This window comes from Carassius carassius, chromosome 4 (assembly GCF_963082965.1).
Source record: "Carassius carassius chromosome 4, fCarCar2.1, whole genome shotgun sequence".
Lineage (NCBI taxonomy): Eukaryota > Metazoa > Chordata > Actinopteri > Cypriniformes > Cyprinidae > Carassius > Carassius carassius.
Window position 1 is genome coordinate 20,220,473 of NC_081758.1, and position 21,700 is coordinate 20,242,172.

At 38.3% G+C, this 21,700-nt stretch overlaps 4 protein-coding genes across 5 annotated transcripts in view; 2 read left to right on the forward strand and 2 right to left on the reverse strand.

Annotated features, from left to right (window-relative positions):
• Positions 1 to 103: 103 nt before the first annotated feature.
• LOC132134896 (fructose-1,6-bisphosphatase isozyme 2-like) lies at positions 104 to 2,866 on the forward strand. The gene is made up of 5 exons (XM_059547169.1): positions 104 to 260; positions 477 to 568; positions 913 to 1,050; positions 1,257 to 1,376; positions 2,237 to 2,866. The coding sequence occupies exons 1-5, from the start codon at positions 104 to 106 to the stop codon at positions 2,414 to 2,416; spliced, it is 687 nt and encodes a 228-aa protein (XP_059403152.1). The 3' UTR covers positions 2,417 to 2,866.
• Positions 2,867 to 3,878: 1,012 nt separating this feature from the next.
• LOC132130217 (fructose-1,6-bisphosphatase isozyme 2-like) lies at positions 3,879 to 9,856 on the forward strand. The gene is made up of 7 exons (XM_059541923.1): positions 3,879 to 4,312; positions 4,876 to 5,038; positions 5,758 to 5,861; positions 6,477 to 6,615; positions 7,198 to 7,335; positions 8,519 to 8,638; positions 9,529 to 9,856. The coding sequence occupies exons 1-7, from the start codon at positions 4,140 to 4,142 to the stop codon at positions 9,715 to 9,717; spliced, it is 1,026 nt and encodes a 341-aa protein (XP_059397906.1). The 5' UTR covers positions 3,879 to 4,139; the 3' UTR covers positions 9,718 to 9,856.
• A 934-nt stretch (positions 9,857 to 10,790) lies between these two features.
• Positions 10,791 to 13,240, reverse strand: LOC132139401 (procathepsin L-like). Its single transcript, XM_059547752.1, has 7 exons — positions 13,063 to 13,240; positions 12,850 to 12,972; positions 12,607 to 12,759; positions 11,793 to 12,017; positions 11,540 to 11,708; positions 11,314 to 11,431; positions 10,791 to 11,226 (listed from the first exon to the last, which is right to left on the reverse strand). Exons 1-7 carry the CDS (start codon positions 13,237 to 13,239, stop codon positions 11,127 to 11,129), a joined length of 1,065 nt encoding a protein of 354 aa, XP_059403735.1. The 5' UTR covers position 13,240; the 3' UTR covers positions 10,791 to 11,126.
• Positions 13,241 to 16,064: 2,824 nt separating this feature from the next.
• Positions 16,065 to 21,700, reverse strand: part of LOC132139415 (death-associated protein kinase 1-like) — a 68,566-nt gene continuing 62,930 nt past the window's right edge. For both annotated transcript variants that reach the window (XM_059547770.1, XM_059547762.1), the window contains exons 25-26: positions 21,383 to 21,571; positions 16,065 to 19,021 (exon numbers count right to left, since the gene is read on the reverse strand). In XM_059547770.1, the coding sequence (XP_059403753.1) occupies positions 17,753 to 19,021; positions 21,383 to 21,571 (1,458 nt within the window). In that variant the 3' untranslated portion in view covers positions 16,065 to 17,752. The remainder of the gene's footprint in view (positions 19,022 to 21,382; positions 21,572 to 21,700) is intronic.

Below are 21,700 nucleotides of genomic sequence, written 5' to 3' on the forward strand. Positions count from 1 at the left end.
TTTATATTTTTGTTTCCGCGAGGGAATGAGTTGTGTGAATTAGACATATATTTTATACAAGAGCGAGATTTTTACATCAGCAGGAATCTTGAAATCTGCAGTCATGTCAGACCGGGGTTCTTTCGACACTAATGTTGTGACTTTGACGAGATTTCTGCTTGAAGAGGGCAGAAAAGCCAAAGGCACGGGCGAGCTGACAACACTCCTGAACGCGATGTGCACGGCTGTAAAAGCCATCTCGAGCGCTGTCAGGAAAGCAGGTATCGTGCACCTGTGAGTATGCACGGTCGACTGGGACTCCATAAAGTTTGGGATGCAAAAACATTAGTGGCAAAACGAATCTATTTGTTTTATTTTAATATATATATATATATATATATATATATATATATATATATATATATATATATATATATATATATATATATATATATATATGTATATATATATCCATAATTCTGATCCATAATGTCCAGGTCAAAATCAAGAAGCCCTTCAACTTTATGGCAGTGCAACCATGATTGTCCTCTCCACAGGTCAGGGAGTCAACTGCTTCATGTTAGATCCAGTGAGTCAGTTTTACTCTGCATTACTTACACAGTTATCAATTGTGGGATCATTTAGCTGTGAATCATTCAATACAGTTTATTCAGTGTACACAAAGCAAACTAAGAATTTCATTTTGTGTAGTAAAACATTTGTAGCTTGCAATTATACTGTATTTCATACAGCTAGGAGGAATAGTTTGAATCAGTTTCAGTAGTTTCATTTTTTAAATGACTCAACGACTTAATGCCCCAATTTTAAGAAGAATTTTACTGTAAATGTGTCTTTTTCTTTTTCTTCTTCTTAATAAGTTCTAAATAAGCCATGCATTCATTAATTTGTTTGTGTTATTTACTGTAACATCAGGCTATTGGCGAGTTCATTCTGGTTGACAGAGATGTGAAGATTAAGAAGAGAGGCAAGATCTACAGTCTGAATGAAGGTTGTGCCCTTTATTTTGATCCTGCCGTCACAGAGTACCTGCAGAAGAAAAAGATTCCAGAGGTTCAGTATGCAATTAAATAAACCTTTTTCACTTGAGACAAATCAAATCATTACAAAAGCTAAACAAACACACACATTTCTAATAGACCCCAATCGCATTTGCATAGTCAAAAACATGGTACATCAGAAAAATTTATATTAATTATATAATATTCATAAATATTATATATCTAGCTACTAGAGTATGACTATTAAAATGTGTTAAGGATGGCAGTGCACCCTATGGAGCGCGTTATGTAGGCTCAATGGTGGCAGATGTGCATCGGACGCTTGTTTACGGAGGAATCTTCCTTTACCCTGCAAATGTGAAGAGCCCCAAAGGAAAGGCACTTCATCTAAACATGACTTTGCTTACATGCATGCCAATTAATGGACTGTTAATGGACAGCATAACAACTAACAGCCTGTCCTAATAGTTCATTATTATCGCATAAAATTGATACTCAGGTCTTAGTTGTAGCTTGATAAAAGCTTGATCAAAGTAGTACTTGGACACTTAAAACTGTCTGAATGCATTAGACAAATAAATGGTGGCATCTGTTGCTAACAAATGCTAGACCAAAATTCACTTCACTTTTCTAAGCCATTTTACAATTGGTTTTAACTAACTGGAATTCCGAGGGAATTCTTCTCAAGTAACCACAGAGTTATAACCACAGAGTGTAGTTTGTCACATGATCCACTATGTCTGACTATACAGTATATAGTACTTTATATGTAATGTATTGTTCAATTAATTTAATATCGTTCATATATTAACTCAAAAGTGTCCTTAAAGATTTAAGGACAATGTACTATTCAAAGAAATACATGAATGAAGTGAAGACATGAAAAGTATATATACACACATATATATAACCTTTGCTCCAGTTCTTTTGTTTGGTGTCACATCCACAGGTGTGTCAGTGTTTACTCCCTCTTATCCATAAGAGCTAAGCTGAAAATGGATCTGTTGATACTTGTGTAATAACCATTGTGCCATGCTATCATTTCACAATATCATAAAACAAATGCCTTGGTGAGAACTCTTTTAACTTTATACTCAAAAAAATGTGGGACTTGATCGTCACATGCGCAAAAAGGCCTGTAGAGGGAGCTGTAGCGCCCTAACTAAATGTTCATGAGTTTATATAGGAGGAGGCTGGTAGAGAGTTGTAAAACGTCGTCTGTGTTCTTCCCTTTTCAGCTCAGACTGCTCTATGAGTGCAACCCCATGGCCTTCATCATGGAACAGGCCGGAGGGATGGCCACCACAGGGACCACCAACATCCTGGACATCCAGCCCGAGAGCCTCCATCAGTGGGTGATGGGTTCCCCTGATGATGTCCAAGAGTACATCTCCATCTATCAGAAACATCATAAATGAAGAGCAATAGTCAGAATGTATAACAAAGACTCAAAGAATCATGAAGATATATCTACTTGACACTCCAAAATAAGATACAAAAGTGTATTCTTACTTTCAAAATACCTCTATAAAAAACCAAACACTGTCTCCATGAAGAAATATAAGAAGAATTTTTGATGACGCTGATTTTTTTACATCCAAACTTTAGAACATTAGAACATTTAGTTGAGGCTGTTTTTAGAGAAACACACTGTTTTCCACATTAGACAGTTTCTCTGAGTCTTAACAGCTGCTGAATTTGTCGGCCAAAAAGACAGAAGCAAGTTCATGGCATAAATGAGGATGATTTGAATATAAAGTTGATCTTGTTTCTGTCTGTACAGACCAAATAATTACTTGTGCCCTATTGCACCCTATTGAGGAAAGCTGTGAATAAAGTTCTTGAAAAAAAACAGAGCCTTTTCGAGATGTTTGTGCTCTGTTAACAACTCATACATTATGAAGAGGTTTCGATTTATGATTTATAAAATCCAAACACTAAACATTACAACTTCTGAATTTCTTTACAGTGTGCACATTTCAGTAAGCCTCTGAGAACACAGCATTTGTGAATGCAAAATGTTATTAAGCTTCCATCATTACGCTATAATATTTTCATATATAAACAGAAATTTAATACAATAATACAGGACATACTGTAGAACAAGTTAAAACACCAAATAAAGAGCAGATGACCTTTTCTGTAAAGGCCAGTTGGTGCATAAAACCCTGCTGACTTCTGAGACACATTTTAGGGTGTTGCTGTACATGAACTTGGTCAAAATATGTGCATGCATATCTATATATAAATTATACTCTCATTTAAAGTAAGAAAATAAATCTTATGATAATTATTTGTAGCATTGTACAATAAACATGCTATGTTCAGTTTGAGTATAGAAAGGATCATAGAAATGCTTCCCTGTGTTCAGTGACCTCTCTGCTGTTGGAGTCCTCTGCCTTTCTTCTGTGAGTGAAATGTTGTCTGGAAGGTTCTGATCCTAATAAAGTTTATTATTTTGGGCTCTGTAGCAGAGGAGGCACTCACATTTAAGGCAAAAGAGGCAATAGATTGAGTGCCTGTTTGGAAACCCATCGGCCAACCTGTCAAATCTGTTGAATCTGGAGAGCGACGGCTATACCAGTGCTTAAATGTATTGCATAAACACTGCATGCTGAGGATTACAATTTAAATGAAGTTCACAGAAAGCATGTTAAGTGCACTTTTCAGTGCTGTGAATCAAATATAATGCATGGGCAGCATGCTGTATATTCTTTTTCTTAAAACATGTTTGATGTGTTTAGTCACACTTACAGGTTTGATTTTGAGTTATAAGGGACACATTTACATATAAATAAATATACAATATTATTAATGGGATCCATTTAACAAACCTCCAGTATTCAGTGGGACATGATTGACATAAACATGCATGACCTTCTGGTCCTGAGAATATGTCCCGTGTCAAAAGTGGTAATAAATCATTAGCTGAGAGCCAAGGAGCTTGCTTTATAAGTTGGGCCCTTTGAGCTCTGGCTCTACTAGCATTCAGACTATTCTACTGTCACTTGTGTCACTTGATCTGCTTCACCAATATAACGTTGGCCTTTATTCACTCACTGTATGTGTAAAAAGACTGCCTAGTGGCTCTACAGTAAGTCTCTGCCTGTCCAACTGCTTGTACACTCGGACACCGTGAGGATGTCGGATCAGTCGGTCTTTGATGTGGACGTATGGACCCTCACACGTTTTGTCATGGAGATGGGGCGGCAGGCGAAGGGGGCCACCGGAGAATTCACACAGCTCATTAACTCCATGTTAACAGCTATTAAAGCTATTTCATCTGCTGTCAGGAAAGCCGGACTCGTTCACCTGTAAGTTTCATTAAACTATTTTGCATCATGTGAATGAATATGTTTTTTTAGTAACTATGTTGTCAAAACATGCTGTGATTGTATGAAATAGAAGCAGGAGAAAGGTCTTTTAAGTTCAGTCAATGATCAAATGCGAGGTGAAATAGACAGACATAGTTATGGGTTTTGAGAAAGTTACAGTTCCAGTATGGTTAGTTAAGCAATAAACGCTTTACGTTAGTATTGTGGCTGTTTTGGAAAGAAATACTATTGATATCATCATAATAATAAAACAATATAAATGATCCATTTCATTTAAGCCTGCTAATTTCTAATTCACTAACCTCTGAGCATTATTTAAGAATAAGGAAATATCACACTTTAAAATACATTTTTTGAAGTTTATGAAACAAAGAAAATACTATTTCAGTCTTTCTACTTACAATTTCTTTCATTATTTGTCCATTTTAATAGCAATTTCTGAGTTTTTTTTTTTTACCCCAGTTCACCACTTTATCACTGTTTTAGCATCTGAACCTCTGATTTTTAATAATAGTAGTATGTTCTGGTTCCACTGAACACAGTCAAGGCCTTGCGGGACAGGTGAACGTCACAGGCGATGAGCAGAAGAAGCTGGATGTGCTTTCCAATGATCTGATCATCAATATGCTGCGGGCTTCTTATGGCACCTGTATGATGGTTTCTGAGGAGAACAAGGATGCCATCTACACACCTGCTGAGAAAAGAGTATGATTAATATCAGTTATAGTCTTGCTCATGAATACTTTTTGAATATTCATTGTTAAAGGAAAAGTCCATCCAAAAATTACAATTCTGTCATTATTTACTCACCATAATGTCATTTCAAACCTGTAGGATGATCTTTCTGTCCACAAAAAGTAAAGATGTTTATGTTGCTCTTCAGTATTCATATATTAATTTTGAACATATGATGAGCTTAAATCTGTGTTATAAATTAACCAAAGGGAAAAGAAAAAGAATGTATAGGAGTTAGATCTGGTCTAAATGGTAAATATTACGTATATGACAATAGGTGCTTATAATTAAATGTAACTACTTTTTAAAAACATGGTTATTATATAAAAGAGAATAATTTGGGCTAAAAAATGTTTGCTGAAAAGGCTTATTTCTGATATTGCTTATTTCTGATATTTAGAAATCAGTCTTAAAATTCCTGGTAGTTTCCATCAAACCTCAATCAAAATTACAGTGTGTTAAATGAAGGGAAACTTTAAGAGTCAGGTACTTAACATAAATGACAAGTCTGGAATAAATAAATAAAACCTAAGAAATGTCTATTTAGTTTCAAATGAATAATGACTGCTATAATATATTACCTCTTTGCTAATGCATTTTTATTTGAGTTAATTCAGATCACTACCACATGAGGTCGTCGTACGTCTGACTTCAGCTGCATACTCAGTTGAATCTGTTGTTTGTCATAGGGGAAGTATATAGTCTGTTTCGATCCTCTGGATGGCTCCTCCAACATTGACTGTTTGGCCCCCATAGGCACCATCTTTGCCATCTACAAAAGAGTGAGCATTTGCTTTGGACGGCATTAGTTGCTGCACGATGTTTGGAGTTGCATATGCATTTTGTGTAGTTTTCCATGCATTCAAGCAAACAAATATAACAATAATAATATAACATAATTAATTTTCGTGTAAGCTTTCTGTTATGTGTGTATGAAATGGATTGGTTTGATGTTTGGTGTTCTTGTGCTACTTTCCCATGCAGACTGACGAGGTACCTGACTGCACTGACCTGCCTGATGACAAATATTGGCTAAGCAATAAACTCAATTTAACTTTTTATTTAATTTTATTGAGTGCACTAGAGTGTAACTAATAGGCAAGCAACGGCACAGCTAATTTATTAGTTTATTGTTTAACTTATTGTTAAACTCATGTTTTATGTTATGGTTAGAAATACAAAACTGCAGTAACAAAAATGTAATCTAGAAGGTGTCGTTGGGTTTGTTGAAAGTTGACGTGTGCACAATTTTAGTAGCTTTAACGGTTATTTTTAAACGTGCATTATATTATTAATAATAATAATGATAAAAACCATGCAATCAAGATGTGACACAACACAGACATTTGAATAGTTTTTGATTGGCTCCAGAGGCAGACGGCTGACTGTTGTTTCTCGTGTTTCAGACCTCAGAAGGAGAACCGACTGACAAGGACGCCCTACAGCCGGGCAATCAGATCGTGTGTGCCGGTTACGCGCTTTACGGCAGCGCCACGCTAGTGGCTCTCAGTACAGGAGCTGGAGTTAACTTCTTCATGCTGGATCCAGTGAGCACAAACAGATACATCTGCTGACATAATTGATTAGGGATTAATAATAACACCAGGACTTTCCAAACTGAGTGTTAGAGCATTTAGGTTCTGAGATCAGGGTCTTATGGTCATAATATTTCAAAGTACAAGGAATCAGATCCTTAAAGACACACTGGACGATTCAAGTGACTCATTTACAGTTTATTCACGACTATATGAACAAAGTGCACATAGGCTAACGTAAGCCAAACATAATATTGCCAAAAATAGCTACCGTAGTAAACCGTGAGACACTGTAGGCCTACTTTATAACACGTTGTATATTTCACTTCTGTTTATGATTTGGCTTTTTTATATTTTTTTACACTTTAAGGGATGTCTCACTTCTTTTTTCAATTTCCAAAGAAATTCTTGAATATTTTGTGGCTGTAGTGAACTAGTTTTGATTCCTCATCTTTGGCCGGCCCTTATAAATGCAGTTACTATATACATAAGGAATATAAAAGATTACATTATCATAGTACATTTGTATGTCAGTGTGTGACATGGGCTCATGAGAACTTGATTTATTTTTATTTTTATGTTCCTCTTCTTCAGGCAATTGGAGAATTCATTCTGACAGACAGAAATGTGAAGATCAAGAAAAAGGGGAATATTTACAGTATCAACGAGGGCTACGCTAAGTACTTTGAGCCTGCAGTGAATGACTATTTAAATCACAAGAAATTCCCAGAGGTGGGTTGTGTACAGAGAACTAGCCCAATAATATTGCTTTATTTGTTTTTATTATTTTGAGAAAGTCTTTTCGTTGCTAGGCAAAATATCACAGTACCTACACAGCACAAACTTAAACCGCTGAATGCACACTGTGATGCACGGTGCTCTTCATGTGATCGAGCAAACATACTCAAAAGTTCATGACATGTTGCGACAGATCAGGGAAGTTTGCTTAGCAGGCCTGAAGTCTGAATAATGCAGGTCAGATGTTTGCTTGACTGCATGGCTGTGCTCAGCATCAGCTGACGTTTACACACGGTACTTGCTGGAAAGCGAAGAGCAACTTCCTCAGCAGGAATTCAAGTTCTGTTCTCTAAACCACAACATAGACTCAGCATATATAACTGATTCATGTTACTCTGCACAAGTCTTGAAAGCGACTGGGTGCAGGGTGATCATAAATTATGCTGAGTATGATTTTTCCGTGGGTCAGTTGGTTAATTATTAAAGTTACTTGTTTTTAGTGAATACATGTAGGCCTAAGATGTTGTCTTTTCGGGAATACATGCTCTTGTTTGTTCATTTTTTGATCATCTGATGATGATAAGCAGAAAAAAGTAAACAAGAGTAAAGACCGAAGAGCTTGTCTTAGATAATGCATTACGAAATGGGAAACATGCTAATCACATACATTATGCTATCAGTCATGCTTTATGTGGGATATCATGTTTTTGTAGAAGTGTTGTCAGAAACATGCTATCTCTGACCCCATGACGTATTGATTTGTTTGCATATTGTGTCTGTCGTTGGCAGAAAGAGAAAACACTGCCACCCCTAAAACTCCATATTTAAAAACAAACATTACACCTTTATGTAGTTCATGTTTGTCCTTTCTAAAGGAAAAGGAATTAAGTGAGAGTTGTGTGTGATTTTAGCTGTCCAGCTGAGCTTCGGTTTCCTAGAACGTCCAACACTACTTCCTGCTTCCTGTCCTCTTTTATTGATGCACTTGTGACTTTTGCTTCCAACAGTTTTTTTTTTAGGATTGTTTGCCAACTGTCGTGCAAGTAGAAATCATTTAGGATTTAGAGATCCAAGCCTAGACAAATCATGCATTCACTAAGTATCTTATTCAGAAAGTTTGAGTTTTTGTTTATGTGAATGCTGATATTACTTTTGATGAAATGTGATTGCCTCACAGGATGGCATTGCCCCGTATGGTGCCAGGTATGTTGGGTCGATGGTGTCTGATGTACACCGCACCATTGCCTATGGCGGCATATTCATGTACCCAGCCAATGAGAAGAATCCAGAAGGAAAGGTGAGTCGGCTAAGGTTTTATGGCATGATGATTTTTTGCTCATGTGTTTTAAGATATTCAGGACAAACATTCATACAAAAAGCACATTGGGCGATAGTGACGTGATGAAATAATATGAATGAATATGATGAAAGATAACAGACTTTAATTATACTGTTACAGTAAAGTGTTTCATGCAGCATGGGTTTTCAAGTTAACATTGTTGTGTCCATCTTGCCAGTATTATTTATATTTTATGTAGTATTTATTAATATTTTTCTTTATTCAGTTTTAGTAATTGTAGTACTTACGAGTGACATTTATTTAATTTCAGTTAATTGCCAAGGCAACATTTCTCATTTTTTGTGTTTAATTTTAAATCTAACATTTAATTCATTTTAATTGTATTTTAGTTCCAGCTTCAGTTTTAGCTTTAGTTAACAATAACAACACTGCTGCAGACTAGGTCACTATGTCATAACACATAAGAAGACTTTCAAAATCCACAAGCCTCTGTTGTGTTTTATGCTGTAGATTACCTTATGTTTTAGAGCAGGAACAGGCAGATCGTATTCTGATAACAGATGTCGCTCATTTCATGGCAGAGAGCGATGTCATTCTTGATTTTGGGCAGTGACTAAACACATGACATGAGTCTAGACTGGAACAAATACACACTATAGCATGAAAGCATGAACCAGATATTATATCTGCAGTCCATGCTGCTTTTCAAAAAATGCTAGTGTACGAACTTTCATATGTGTTGACACATTCCAGTTTCTCTGTTCTACATAGATAAGAATAAAAGGAAACTGTGAACTCAAAAACGTATTCCATGCGTCTTAGTTGACCCAAATCCACAACTGATAAGTGCTCATGGCTAAGGTTCTCTCTTGTTTCCTTCTCTCCAGCTGAGGCTGTTGTACGAGTGTAACCCCATAGCCTTCCTGATCGAGCAGGCCGGGGGCATCGCCACGACGGGCACCCAGCGCGTCCTGGATTTTGTTCCTCAGTCACTGCACCAGAGGCTGCCCTTAGTGGCCGGATCCCCAGACGATGTGGAGGAGTACTTGTCCTTTGTCAAGAAGCAAAAAAAGTAGAGATTTCGGGTGCAGTTTGATCCATTTAAAGCCCACACAAGACATCAAGATACAAAACACCACAGTAGCTTTTTTTTGTTTTTAATATAGTAGAAGCAATGCTTTTGTAAACAATCACATTAAATTTCCAGTATTTTAATTCATTATTTTTTTTACCCTGATCTCACAAATCACAAACACAAGGTCTTTTCAGTTCAGATTTGCTCTCCAGTTCCTTTCGCAATCTTTCTTCCGCACTTATTTAGTGAACATAATGTTCCTTCAGCAGTGTGTTAGTTGGTAAAGTGTTTACACCCTCTCATTCAAACAGAGCCCTCCCTACTAGTAGAAGAACCAAAACCTCAATAATCTCCACTCCGCAAGTCTTAGTTTGCTGGTCATGATGACGGCACATGTAATGGCAATGTGCCAAGAGATAAATAAATAGGACAGGTTGTATTCTTGGAGCAAAAGAACAGCCCTCCATATTAATTTTCACCTCACAACAGGCATAAGGCAGAATATAACTTTCATGGCGCTTCCAGAAAGTTTTTTTCCCCTTTAAAACCCCAAATAAAGTAATTCTGATTCTAGATATGCTGCTTAGGTGAAGGTTTTAGAAAGCAGTATTGTAAAGACAGAACCATTCATTCATAACCAGCCAACATTCTGTGCAAGTAGGCTTGGTAGACTGGTTTTGATTTTCTTAGTCAACAAAACACCGTGACAAGGTGATGGGAATAGTATTTTGGAACGGATATGGAAAGCTACAGCAAAAGAAAATGGTTTAAAAGTTTGCATTGTTTTGAAAAGTTTCTTATGCTCCCCAATGCTTCAGTGTCAGATGATTTGGTGCTCAAACAGTTCTCATTGTAAATGTTGAAAATGCGGTTTAATATTTTTGTGGGAACAATGATGCTTTTTTTTTGCACTTATTTGCAATAGAAAACTTGTAACGTTATAAATGCTTTGTCACTTTTGATCAATTTAAACAAAGCTCTGCTGAATAAAGTCTCACTGACCCAAAACGTTTGAACAGTTTTTTTTACATTTCTAGATATAAAACAAAATTCAAGCCAAAAACCCAAACGGTTAAATTTAAGAGTTTAATTGATCATACAGAATGTAGAAATAAAAACATTTGTACATTTAGACTTACTCTGAAGAACATTTCACATTGAGGCAGAAATCAACTGAATGAGGTGCATTAAAATGACTAAAAACAACTGCAAAAATTCCCTAAAACAGGGTTACACAATACATAGTGTTTGAGGTTTCTCCGTCACAGTCTCAATCAGGCTGTGAGACAAACAGTCACATGTGTTAGGTGACTCCTTTTCACTACACTAGTGGGTTTCAGTGGAAAACTCAGGCTTTGAAACACTAATGTGGCCTTCAGGTACGAGGCCTTGACACTGGAGGTATTTTCGTTAGACGAGAGGGTAGCTAGCTGCTGTAGCAATACCACAGTGGTTGTGTCGGTCCTTGGTCATGTAGATGTATCCTTTATCACCCCAGTTCTCACTCCAGCTAGAATACAGAAAAAGCACAATGGGTTAAAAACACGGACTTTAAACACTGGCCATTCACTGGATTTTAGGGTATAAGTGATCTTACCTGTTCTTGACAATCCAATACTTCTTTCCATCAACATCCTCACCCTCAAAACCATAACCAACGGCAAGGACGCCATGATCTAGTTCCTCGCTGCTGCAGTCTTTCTCATAGTAGATGCCTAACAAGAAATACACATCCATTAGTGCACACCATTGGGAATCTTTCACTAAATTCTCAATGGAGTCGTTTAGTTGGCTTAACTAAATATGGTGAGAAGTATGCACACCTGACTGGTAGAACTGGAAAGACTCGTGTCCAGCATCAATAGCCACAGATACTGGCCCTACGGCAGCTATAGCTTTCATCAGAGCATGTTCCTTTCCACTGGGGATGTCAACGAATCCGGTGTCATTAGCTACACTGTATTTAGGATCATAATGGCAGGGCTGATCATCCTGAAAATCAGCAGCATGCATGTTATGGAGATCCTTCATATAATCAATCAGTATAAATAAGAATAAAAAGGTAATGTAACTTACAGTTCCCAAATAGGGGTAGGACTCCTCGGAGTCCAGACCGTTCTGGTCCTTGATGTACTGGAAGGCCTGGTCCATGAGACCTCCATTACAGCCCTCATTCCCTTCAGGACGGGAGCACTCTACCAGGTTCTGCTCACTCAGAGACACCAGTTTTCCGGTCTTCCTGAACATCTGACCCTCCATGGCTCCAGTAGTGCTGAAAGCCCAGCAAGAACCACACTCACCCTGAAAACAAATCACATACAGAACGGTTTAGGCCACTTGTTTTCAAACAGTTGGCTTCAAGATTGAGAAAAAAAAAAAAAAAATGAAATCTATATTTTTTATTTTTAGATTATCCCCTTAAACATGTCTTTCGTTAAAGAACAAATGTTCACGGTTAAAAAAAATAAAATAAAGAAATTTGAATACACATTTTACTAAAGTAATTTCTAAAATATTTAATGGTGTAGAAAGTTTTTTTTTTTTTTTAAGATTAAAATATGCCTTAAACTAGGAATAGGGGCCTTTAAATATTGTTATGCACAATGTTTTTTATTATAAAGGTTTTCCTGGAAAACAACTATAGTCGCACACATCAAACATCTACTTCTTTCCAAGTGGTCAGACCATTTTTTCCCCATGGAGTTTAAATACATTTATCCAAAGGGACTTCCACTGCATTCAAGGTACACATTGTCGGTCCTCGTTTTCTCTGGAAATGAGACCCCTGACCTTGACATATTTGGAGCAGTGCTCTACTGTTTGAGTTGCAGGGAGCCACGTTCACAGGCATCGTTTTTCTAGATCTTTTACATATGGGCAACCATCTCACCTGATCTTTCACAGGAGTCACGTATCCCTTTTCTCTCCAGTCCAACTTGTTTGGGACCTCCAGGAAGTTGGGCTCCATGAACAGAGATCCTCTGAATCTTCTCTCCTTCTTGTGTTTGTAGCCATTCATCACCTGCCTGAACTCCTCGTGAGTCTGTAGATATAGAATAGTTTGATGAATGCTGGAGGAATTTCATAAATCAATATGCAAACACCTCAAAAGGAAGCTCTTCTGCGGACTTACCAGATCACCAAAGTGGTTCATTCCGAGTCTGTAAGTGTGCGCGCCCATGGAGTGCTCAAGATTGTGCAGTTCGATCTTTCTCAGGTTTTTCTCCCAGACCATTCGCCTCCACCCCTCCTCCTTCTGTGTTACGAGATAACACTCGGTTACACTTCTTGCTCCGTTTTAGACTAGTTAATCTACATTAAGCCAGACTGAACCTTTAACACCTACTTCATGGTATTTTTTACTGTGCCAATTCTTCCACTGCTCCCAATGGTCATCTAACTGCTTGTCCAAAGTTGGAGCAGCAAATACAGCGCTGAGGCACAAGGTGAACGCCACCAAATACACCCTCATGATGAACACTGGAGGAAAAAACAGGTCAGACGTGTTGCAACAAGTGACCATGAACCTTTTTTTTTTATCCCGCATAAAATGTATCGGATTAAAACATTTATAAGAGAATGAATACACCTTAGTTTTAATGGTGACATTTTAGTAAAGATTATATGGAAGCTAAATGGCACTTAACTATATGAGACACCAAATCATGAGTCATTATTGTGACCCAGTATCTCATAATTTCGATTTTTTTTTTAACATCGCGTTATGATGTAGTACGTAATCTTTTCGAAAATTTAGTGTCTGAATTACCAACCCCTTTTTTCTTATGGGGCGGAAATGGTCTTCCATCGGTGTTAAATTAATACGTCCCTAAATACGGCATAAACGCATTTTAAATTGTTTCAGGTGAAGTTTGTCACACCGCAAGATAATTGCTAAATGTGTCTGAAATGTAATGTCACATATTCCTATAGAATAAATCGTATGTATATTTAAAAAGAACTGGCGTCCATTTCCATTGGCATGAGATCAGATTACTGGCCCGACATCTTTGTTTACAAAACCGGCAGGAAGCGGAGCATAATATCTTTGTTACGAAGAGTAATAAAAACCAGCGGGTAACGTTAAATCTAAAGGGAGAGGACGCATTACCCATGAAATAAAAAATATAGATGTTTACACGGGTCTCCGGACAGACGCAGAAGGGAATCAGATGTCCCGTTTGCAGCAGTCACGGGATCTGGGAGGCTCCAGTCCACATTTCCCAGGAAAAGAAAACAAAGACCGAAACCAAGCCACGGAAATCGAAAAAGAAACATCTGGAGCCATTTTAGAGGAATGGACAGAGGGCAAAGCTTCACGCCTTACTCCTCGATTTAAAAAGAAATGGTAAAACCGTGTCGCTAGAGAAAATGGAGACAATTCGTAAGAATGTTTTGTGTAAAAGGCTCAGCAAAAGAGCGACATAGGCTGCATTTTGTTCTGTATAAAGTTTAAAAATCTTAAAAATAAGATGCATATATCAAAATTACACTAAAGGTTTAAAAAATAAACAAATAAATGTAAAATAAATAAATAGATGCTTTAAAAACTCCTGACTCACCCCGCAAACCTGGACCCAGAAGAAAATACTGTGTGTTGCAGAAGGGCCGCAACTTTATAGTGCACCTGAAGGCACATTCCTCAATTTCTCATTGGTCGAGATGCTTATCGATCCCGCCCCCCGATCAACACGTCACAGCATGTGACCCTCCAGCACGTGACGGCTTCCCAGATGGTCTTACTCACAGAGAAAAACAATGTTGCCATCTAAAAAAAATAATAAAAAAAACCTCTGTTCAACATAAAAATGTTACGTGTATGTAATATATTCAGTTCATAAATGTATATAATAAGCACAAGCACAAGTAAACAGCCAATGCAGAATAGTGATCTGCTATTTAACATTACTGCTATTTACTGTTTTAAATTAGAATGCATATAAGCTACTGATTGATCGGTTTTCTTTTCAACTATATATTTTTCTGAGATATTTAATCCATTCACAGTATTATCATACGGAAGTCATAAGCTTTTCAGTTATTATAGGCCACCTACCAACCAGTAGTGCTGTGCCTTTCAATTGTTCAAAAACAAGCTCTTCACACTACTAGAAATATGTTAAAATTGACCCAAAAATGTTAGATTTAATCTCATTCCATTTTTGTCAAATGTCTGTTGATACTGTGCGGGTCAACCAAACCAACAACAACTACTAAACCACAAGGTTATAACACAAGAGGGTCTCTGTTTTAATAGACAATTTCACATATTCACAAAAACACAAGTAATAAACAATATGAATGTAGTGAACTTGCATGACCCTGCTCACACATCACCAGAACAGCAAAACCAGCGTATACTGAACTGATTATCAGTGTGTCTATGTGAGGACATCAGTGCAGGTTATCTAGTCCTGTAACTTGACTTTGGAACAACGATCCACATTGTTTACATTGAGTGTAGAGCTTTGTGACAGGTCAGAATTAGAGTGCTGCTGAATCTACAAAGCAACAAAGAAAACAGACTGATTAATGGGCTCGTCTGTGACAATAAAGCACACAAAATCTATAGATGGGAAGATTGCTCAGTAATCACTTAAGCCTATCAGTCCAGCGCTTCCAGCAATGATCAAACAGGAACAGTTAAAGAAGTATAAGTGATCAAATGTGAGCAACATCTACGTTAATCATGTCTCTGATCATTATGATTAGAGTGTGTGTAATTCAGAATTACATTATCACCAAATAATAGTAATGCTGAGGGGTTTTGTTTGTTTCAAAGGCAACCATGTCACAAACAGAGCTGTAAAAGAACAGGAAAGCTTCTATATGTTATGATGAAATAAAGGTGCGGTAACTCCATTTGCTGAATCATGCCAGGGAAGGATGCCTCCCCCAAAAAATAAAACAATACACATGACTAATTATTCATCAGCAGCAATGTGATCATTATTATTTTTTCAGTTTAGCGAGCTCAGTTGAATTGAAGGCCTCAGTGGAAGCATACGTGTGGAAGACATCTTACCAAGAATTAATTGGAGGGCACTTGGAAATACGTCAGCTGCTAGAAGGACAGGTTTATTAACAAATGACATAATTTACAATTCTGTAGGGTAAAATCTATTGTCCCAAAAATCTTCATGTCCCTGCAATCTCTGCAACAATTCTTCTTTCAGATCTCAACTAAAAACCTATTTTTTCTACAAAGTTTTTCAGCTCACCTTTCTCTAGTGTTTATTAGAGTTTGTTATTATTATTTTTGTTTACTCGTACATGTATGAATGCTTGAAACCACAGCAACCCTGGAATTGGGATAAAAAAAAAAACTACTGACACACTGAAGGGAGCCATTGAGTAAACAATTTATTTTATAAAAAAGTAGTACACTGTAAAGTTTAAGGTAGTATTAAGGACATGACATTCAGAGACATGCGAACATAATATAAATAGAGAAATAATGTGAAGGTCTTGTGCAAAGAGATGACTGTACAAGTCTTAAATACACTAGGATGAATTCCTCTCTGATTTACCCCGTTAATGTCTGAAGAGGGGCAATCATGAACCTTGACCACAGCTAAACACAGAAAGAGCTCCATAATACATTGACTTAATCACAGTATAAGAATGTGCCTTTTGGAACGAGAGAACACGATATGCCCAGTTCCCTTTTAGAAAAGTTTGTGTTTTTAAGCCTGCAAGGGGAATGATGAAAAGGTTGGAGGATAGTCCTGTCCCAAAATATAATATGGAACAGTTCTCTGGATTTTTCAGACATTAAAAATATGATGAAACTGCAGCTGTCTCATACAAAGGAGAGCAAAAGCGTTATAGCATGTGTTAGATGGAACAGAGTCTTTGCTGCCATCTACAGTTTTCAAGTTGTCACTTCATTTGTGTCCAATATACCGCATTCGGTAAATCAGACAGGTATTCCTATAACTGAGGAATGGCATTGCTTTTAAGTTTCAGTACAAAAGTCATCATAGTTTATGAGACTTTTGCCTCATTTAATTCCCTTAAAATGGCATTTTATGATTATTTCTCCGGTTTACAGAATACACACGGCTATGTCTTCCAAATACATTTCTTAAACACTCAACAGTGTAAATGTATGAAACAGAATAGATTGAATTAACAGCTGAACAATTGTAACAAAGATCATGCATATCAAGACCCTGCAGCAGACATAACTGTTATGAAGAAAAATGAAATCTAACTTGTCATGTAAGTGCCTGGAATATTTCATCATTTCCATTTGGCAGGTAGTGAGAACCGTAATATTTCACAAAAGTGACTGTGACAAGTATAAGTGTGAATAAGACAAACGTGAGGGATTTTAGGAACCACACTTTAAAATAATTTCCCATGAATTTTGATTTTTAAAAGAATGTTTAGCATGTTTTTTTGTGCTTCATTAGTCGAATTCAATTCTGTCTGAACAATGATGCATTTTAGTTGCAATAAGGAACATTCAGGTAGTAAATACAAATGACCCAATTTTGTATGTTTGAGAAAAAGTGTAAATCTATTGCTGCGTAATAGAGAAGTCCATTAAAAGCTTCATAAAACAGATTAACACTGAAACACTTGCAGAGGTGCACGTCCAATTTTGAAATCTACAACGATGGCTCTTTGTCAACAGTTTACCATCTTCAAGGCACTCAATAGCTTGAGTCAATTATTAATAACGCTGCCGAGCACTTAGTGATCTATCATTCGGTCATCAAATTTAGCATAATTTCCCTAAAACAGCTGTCAGAATATATAAAAGTAATTGCAAACTGCAGAATTTGTATTCAATAAGGACATTTGGGAATGTTGGACAGTCAAAAGATGTGCAGGAAAAACAAAGTACAGAGGCACCTTTTCAAAGACACCAGGAATGAACATTCAGAAATGAAGAAACGAAGGGCAACAAAACGGACATGAGCTGAGTATCTGAATCAAATACTTCTGTCTCAGGACACCAGGGAGCTTGAGATTTAATACCACGCCACCAGTAAATTGCACGTTTCTCTGTAGATACAAGTGACGTCCTAACGAGAGATCACAGAACTGATGGAGTTGTAGGATGTGCCGCCCCCATTACACACCGGGCTGTAGGGCTCTGGCGGGATGCCCAGAATCTCCAAGTTGACCCGGAACACTGGTGCAGCTCTAAGAAGAAAATCCGCCGCATCCCGACGGCCAAGTTCTCGTAACTTAGCGACCAAAACGCCTATGGTTGAATTGGGTTGCTGGTTCCAATCTTGCAGGAGCAGGGCTGTGGGACTGGGAAGGGAAAGTGGGTCTGCAGGTGGAGTCCCATTGGTACCAGAACTGTATTTAGCAGCGAGCTCGCTAAGGCCCAAGTTCATGGCAAGCAGGCACCAGTCCTTCCCAAGGGCATCTGGCGGGTCCAGCAGACGGCAGAGCTTGCGTCGAGCCAGATGACTGACTTCCGCCACAGGAACTTCTCCTCCAAGACTGCCCTGTTTGAAGACCTGGGTGCAGCCTAATGCTACGATACTGACAAAGCTCTCACGATAGCCACCCATGGTGTTCGATAGTGCTTTCTCGCCTCGTGCTTGAGCGCGGAAAAAGTCCCTCGGTTGGTAGAGCATGACAGGGCCATGGTGTTCCCGCAGCTGCTGAGGGCTAAGATAATGTCGGGCGGTAAGCAAACCGGGTAATGTAGCAGCTAACAGACCCTCTGCCATGCCACATAACGTGTCCAATAAAGCATAGCAACGGCCAGGATCCGAGTCAGGTCCTCGTAACTGTACCTCAATGCCCTGCCCATGGTTCACAAGCAGAACCAGTGCCTCAGCACCGCCAAGTCCAACCCGAGCTCCACCTCTCCACAACCTCACATCCTCAGCCTCGACCTCTGGCTTCTGCTGCCGGCTCCACCTGCACAAGTTCACTTGCAACTTATGGAAAAGTCCACAAGGGAATGGTACCAAGTGCTCCGCAGGGACTACTCGCACTCCACCGTAAAGCAAAGTGTCCTCCCCTTCTACGTCTTCCTCATCCGTCCAGGTGTGCTGGAGGCCACCTGTGCGTATGAGGGCAGGAATGTCGACCATTCCTGGGTTGGCAAAGTCACGGGCACATACGTCCATGGCGTCAAGCACCTGTAGAAGTTCATCAATGTCCCGTTCTGAGACGAGGTTTTGGAGTTCTTCCACGCGGTAGCGGCCATGGTAGTGGTGGATCGCTTTGGGGGTTTCAATCGAGAGAAGTTTGCCAAGTACGTTACTGCAAAGCCAGCGAGGATCTAACAGGACAACATCCTGGACAGTCTCACTTTGCATGATGTTAATCTAGAAGAAAGAAGGGAATAAAAAGGATTGAGTGCAAGCAAATATGTGATTCTAAGATTTCCGTTTAAAGGCCTGTTCACACCAAGACAAATATTCGGTGAGATTACATTTTTATTTAAATGAACGACCATCACAAATATGCACATGCCGTCAAGGCATCATTTTTTATGTAATGGTGTTCTAAACTGATTTTAATCGTACTAACAAGAAATCTGGCCAACCAATAAGATTCATGCTTTTGGTCACATGCCCAGAGCGCTACTATCTTTTACATAAAAATATGACTTGGTGGCACTAAAGAACAGACTCTCTTGCAAAGCACCAGTGAATAGCAGAGAAAAAAATCTGGAACCAGTTCTCTAGTCCATGTTCTTCTTTATTTGGTGACCATTGTGAAAATCTGAACTGCTTTTTAAAAACACGTCCATATGGTAAATATGTTATTCTGCATTTCTAGTTTACTGTCAGATAGTAAATTTCCAATTTTCATTTCAGTATATCTGCTGATTTTTTACACTTTGGCCTGAATAGACCGAATGTTTGTGCTGAATATTTGTGTTGGTGTGAACAGACCTTTAGGTGGGTTTCATAACATTTCAGCAGATGTGTTCATCTAAAGTTAAAGTACCAGGAAGATTAGGCAAATAGACTGGTGATGTAGGTCTGCGCGCGTTTCTCAACACAAAGTACGCTGATTTTGGACGTGCATCCTCGGTAGTTCAGACTTTGCTCATTTGACTCGGGAGTGTGATGTCTGCGACGACGCGAATCTGGTAAATCTGCAAACAGCAGTGTACTTGATAACTTCAGTCAGCTGACTATGGCTACTGCAATATTCCTCTCTGTATATTTACAATAAAACAAAATAAGATATTAAATACCACTGCCTCCTTTCGTTTTCATTTAAACATAATAACAGCTGCAGACATGTAATTAGTTCAGGGATATGTGTATATACACAGCCATTACAATGAAACGAAATATTATATAAATTTGCCTTTTTATTTTCATTTTAACATATATTTAACATAAATTGAATACAGACCAAAGATAACCTGTTAGATTTGCCCAAAATGATTTATATTTTATGTTTAACCACTAAAGAGACATCAGAGCCAGTGGCACATATCAGAAGGTCTAGCCGAGATGAGGCTGATCTCGGCGGATACATGATTACTGAGCTCCCGCTGATCGCATGGAGCTCCACCGTCTCGGCGAAACACATTTTTAAATAGGCGCTGTCTTTATTAATAAACCACAGAGTTGAGTTTTAAACAACTACATTCTCGCCTGAAATACTTTTAAAATTACATTTCATGAAACAATAATAGTAATATTTTGAAAATGTTGATCCGAATAAATGGTGGTTGAACTCAACCAATGCTGCGTGAACTCAACCAATCAGCATGTTTGGCGCCCAAGTCCCGCCCCCGAAAGTTCCGGAACTTTGAAAAAGTACCACCTCGCCAGCAGGGACTTTCTGAGGGCATTTTTTACCCGGAACTTTGTCTAGTTCCTGCGGTGGAAACACACTGAGTACCAGGCCAAAGTCCCTAGTTCCTGGGTAAAGTTCCTGCGATGGAAACGTGGCATAATTTGTTGTTGTTTTTTGTCATTTTGTAGCTTGGCAGCCCAGATTCTCATGCACTTTTAGTGCATTTTCACTATTTTTCATTTTGATTCACATAAGTCACACAGGCTGATGTGAATTGTTATTTTTATGTGAATTATTCTTTGAAGAGAAATGACATAACAGATTTTTAAAAGGGCTGAGGTTAAATACAAGGGAGCTGAAGCCCCTAGTACAAACAGAGTATCTTATGTAAGGAAATGTTAATAAAGCTGAATCACAGCTTGGCATTTCAGCCCATCAGCATCAAAACATTCCCTTAAATGAGTTTAAGTGTTGCTGCTGAAAACACAAATGACTAGTATTGATGAGAATTACTCATTCACCTGCTCTCTCTATCGGTGAAGCTGTTGTTGCAATGCTTGTGGGTGGTCAATAGACTGAAAAGGCCCCTTTTCAGTTGCTGACACCCACCGACTCATTCGAATTCACATGAAAAACATGTTTGTAGATGTTCTGCATTGTATATTTTGAGTAGTTTTGATGTAATGGATGTGGCATTATTAGCGGGGGCGTTTATAGCAGAATGTATGAAAATAATTATTTTAATTAATGATACCCTGCAACTACTTCAATCACACTTATACTATACCCATAGAAATATGCCCATAATTCATGCATTTGCATACATATTTATACATCTGCTCATCATCACACACAAACACACACACACTCTCACACCTTCACTGGGCCACCCACACACACACACACACACACACACACACACACACCTCTCCCATGGTGTGAAGTTGTGAAGCCAGTTCCCGCAGATCCTCTTCGCTGGCTAGAGGGTTGATTTGTTCTTGCACATCCACAACAAACTGTTGCCATGACATCATCTGGTTTGGCCCGTTCAGTTTCCTCCAGGAAGGCAGAGTGGACAACAGCTTCTCTGCCAGCTGAGTCATCGGCCTGCAGGTCTGTGAAAACGACAGACAGAGAAAAGCGATTTTACATTTCTAAATAACTGAACCGAAAGTAGGAGGAGCTACATTAGAAACCTCCACTGATAAATGAAAATCAGGCTCCTTGAACACCTCAAAGATACT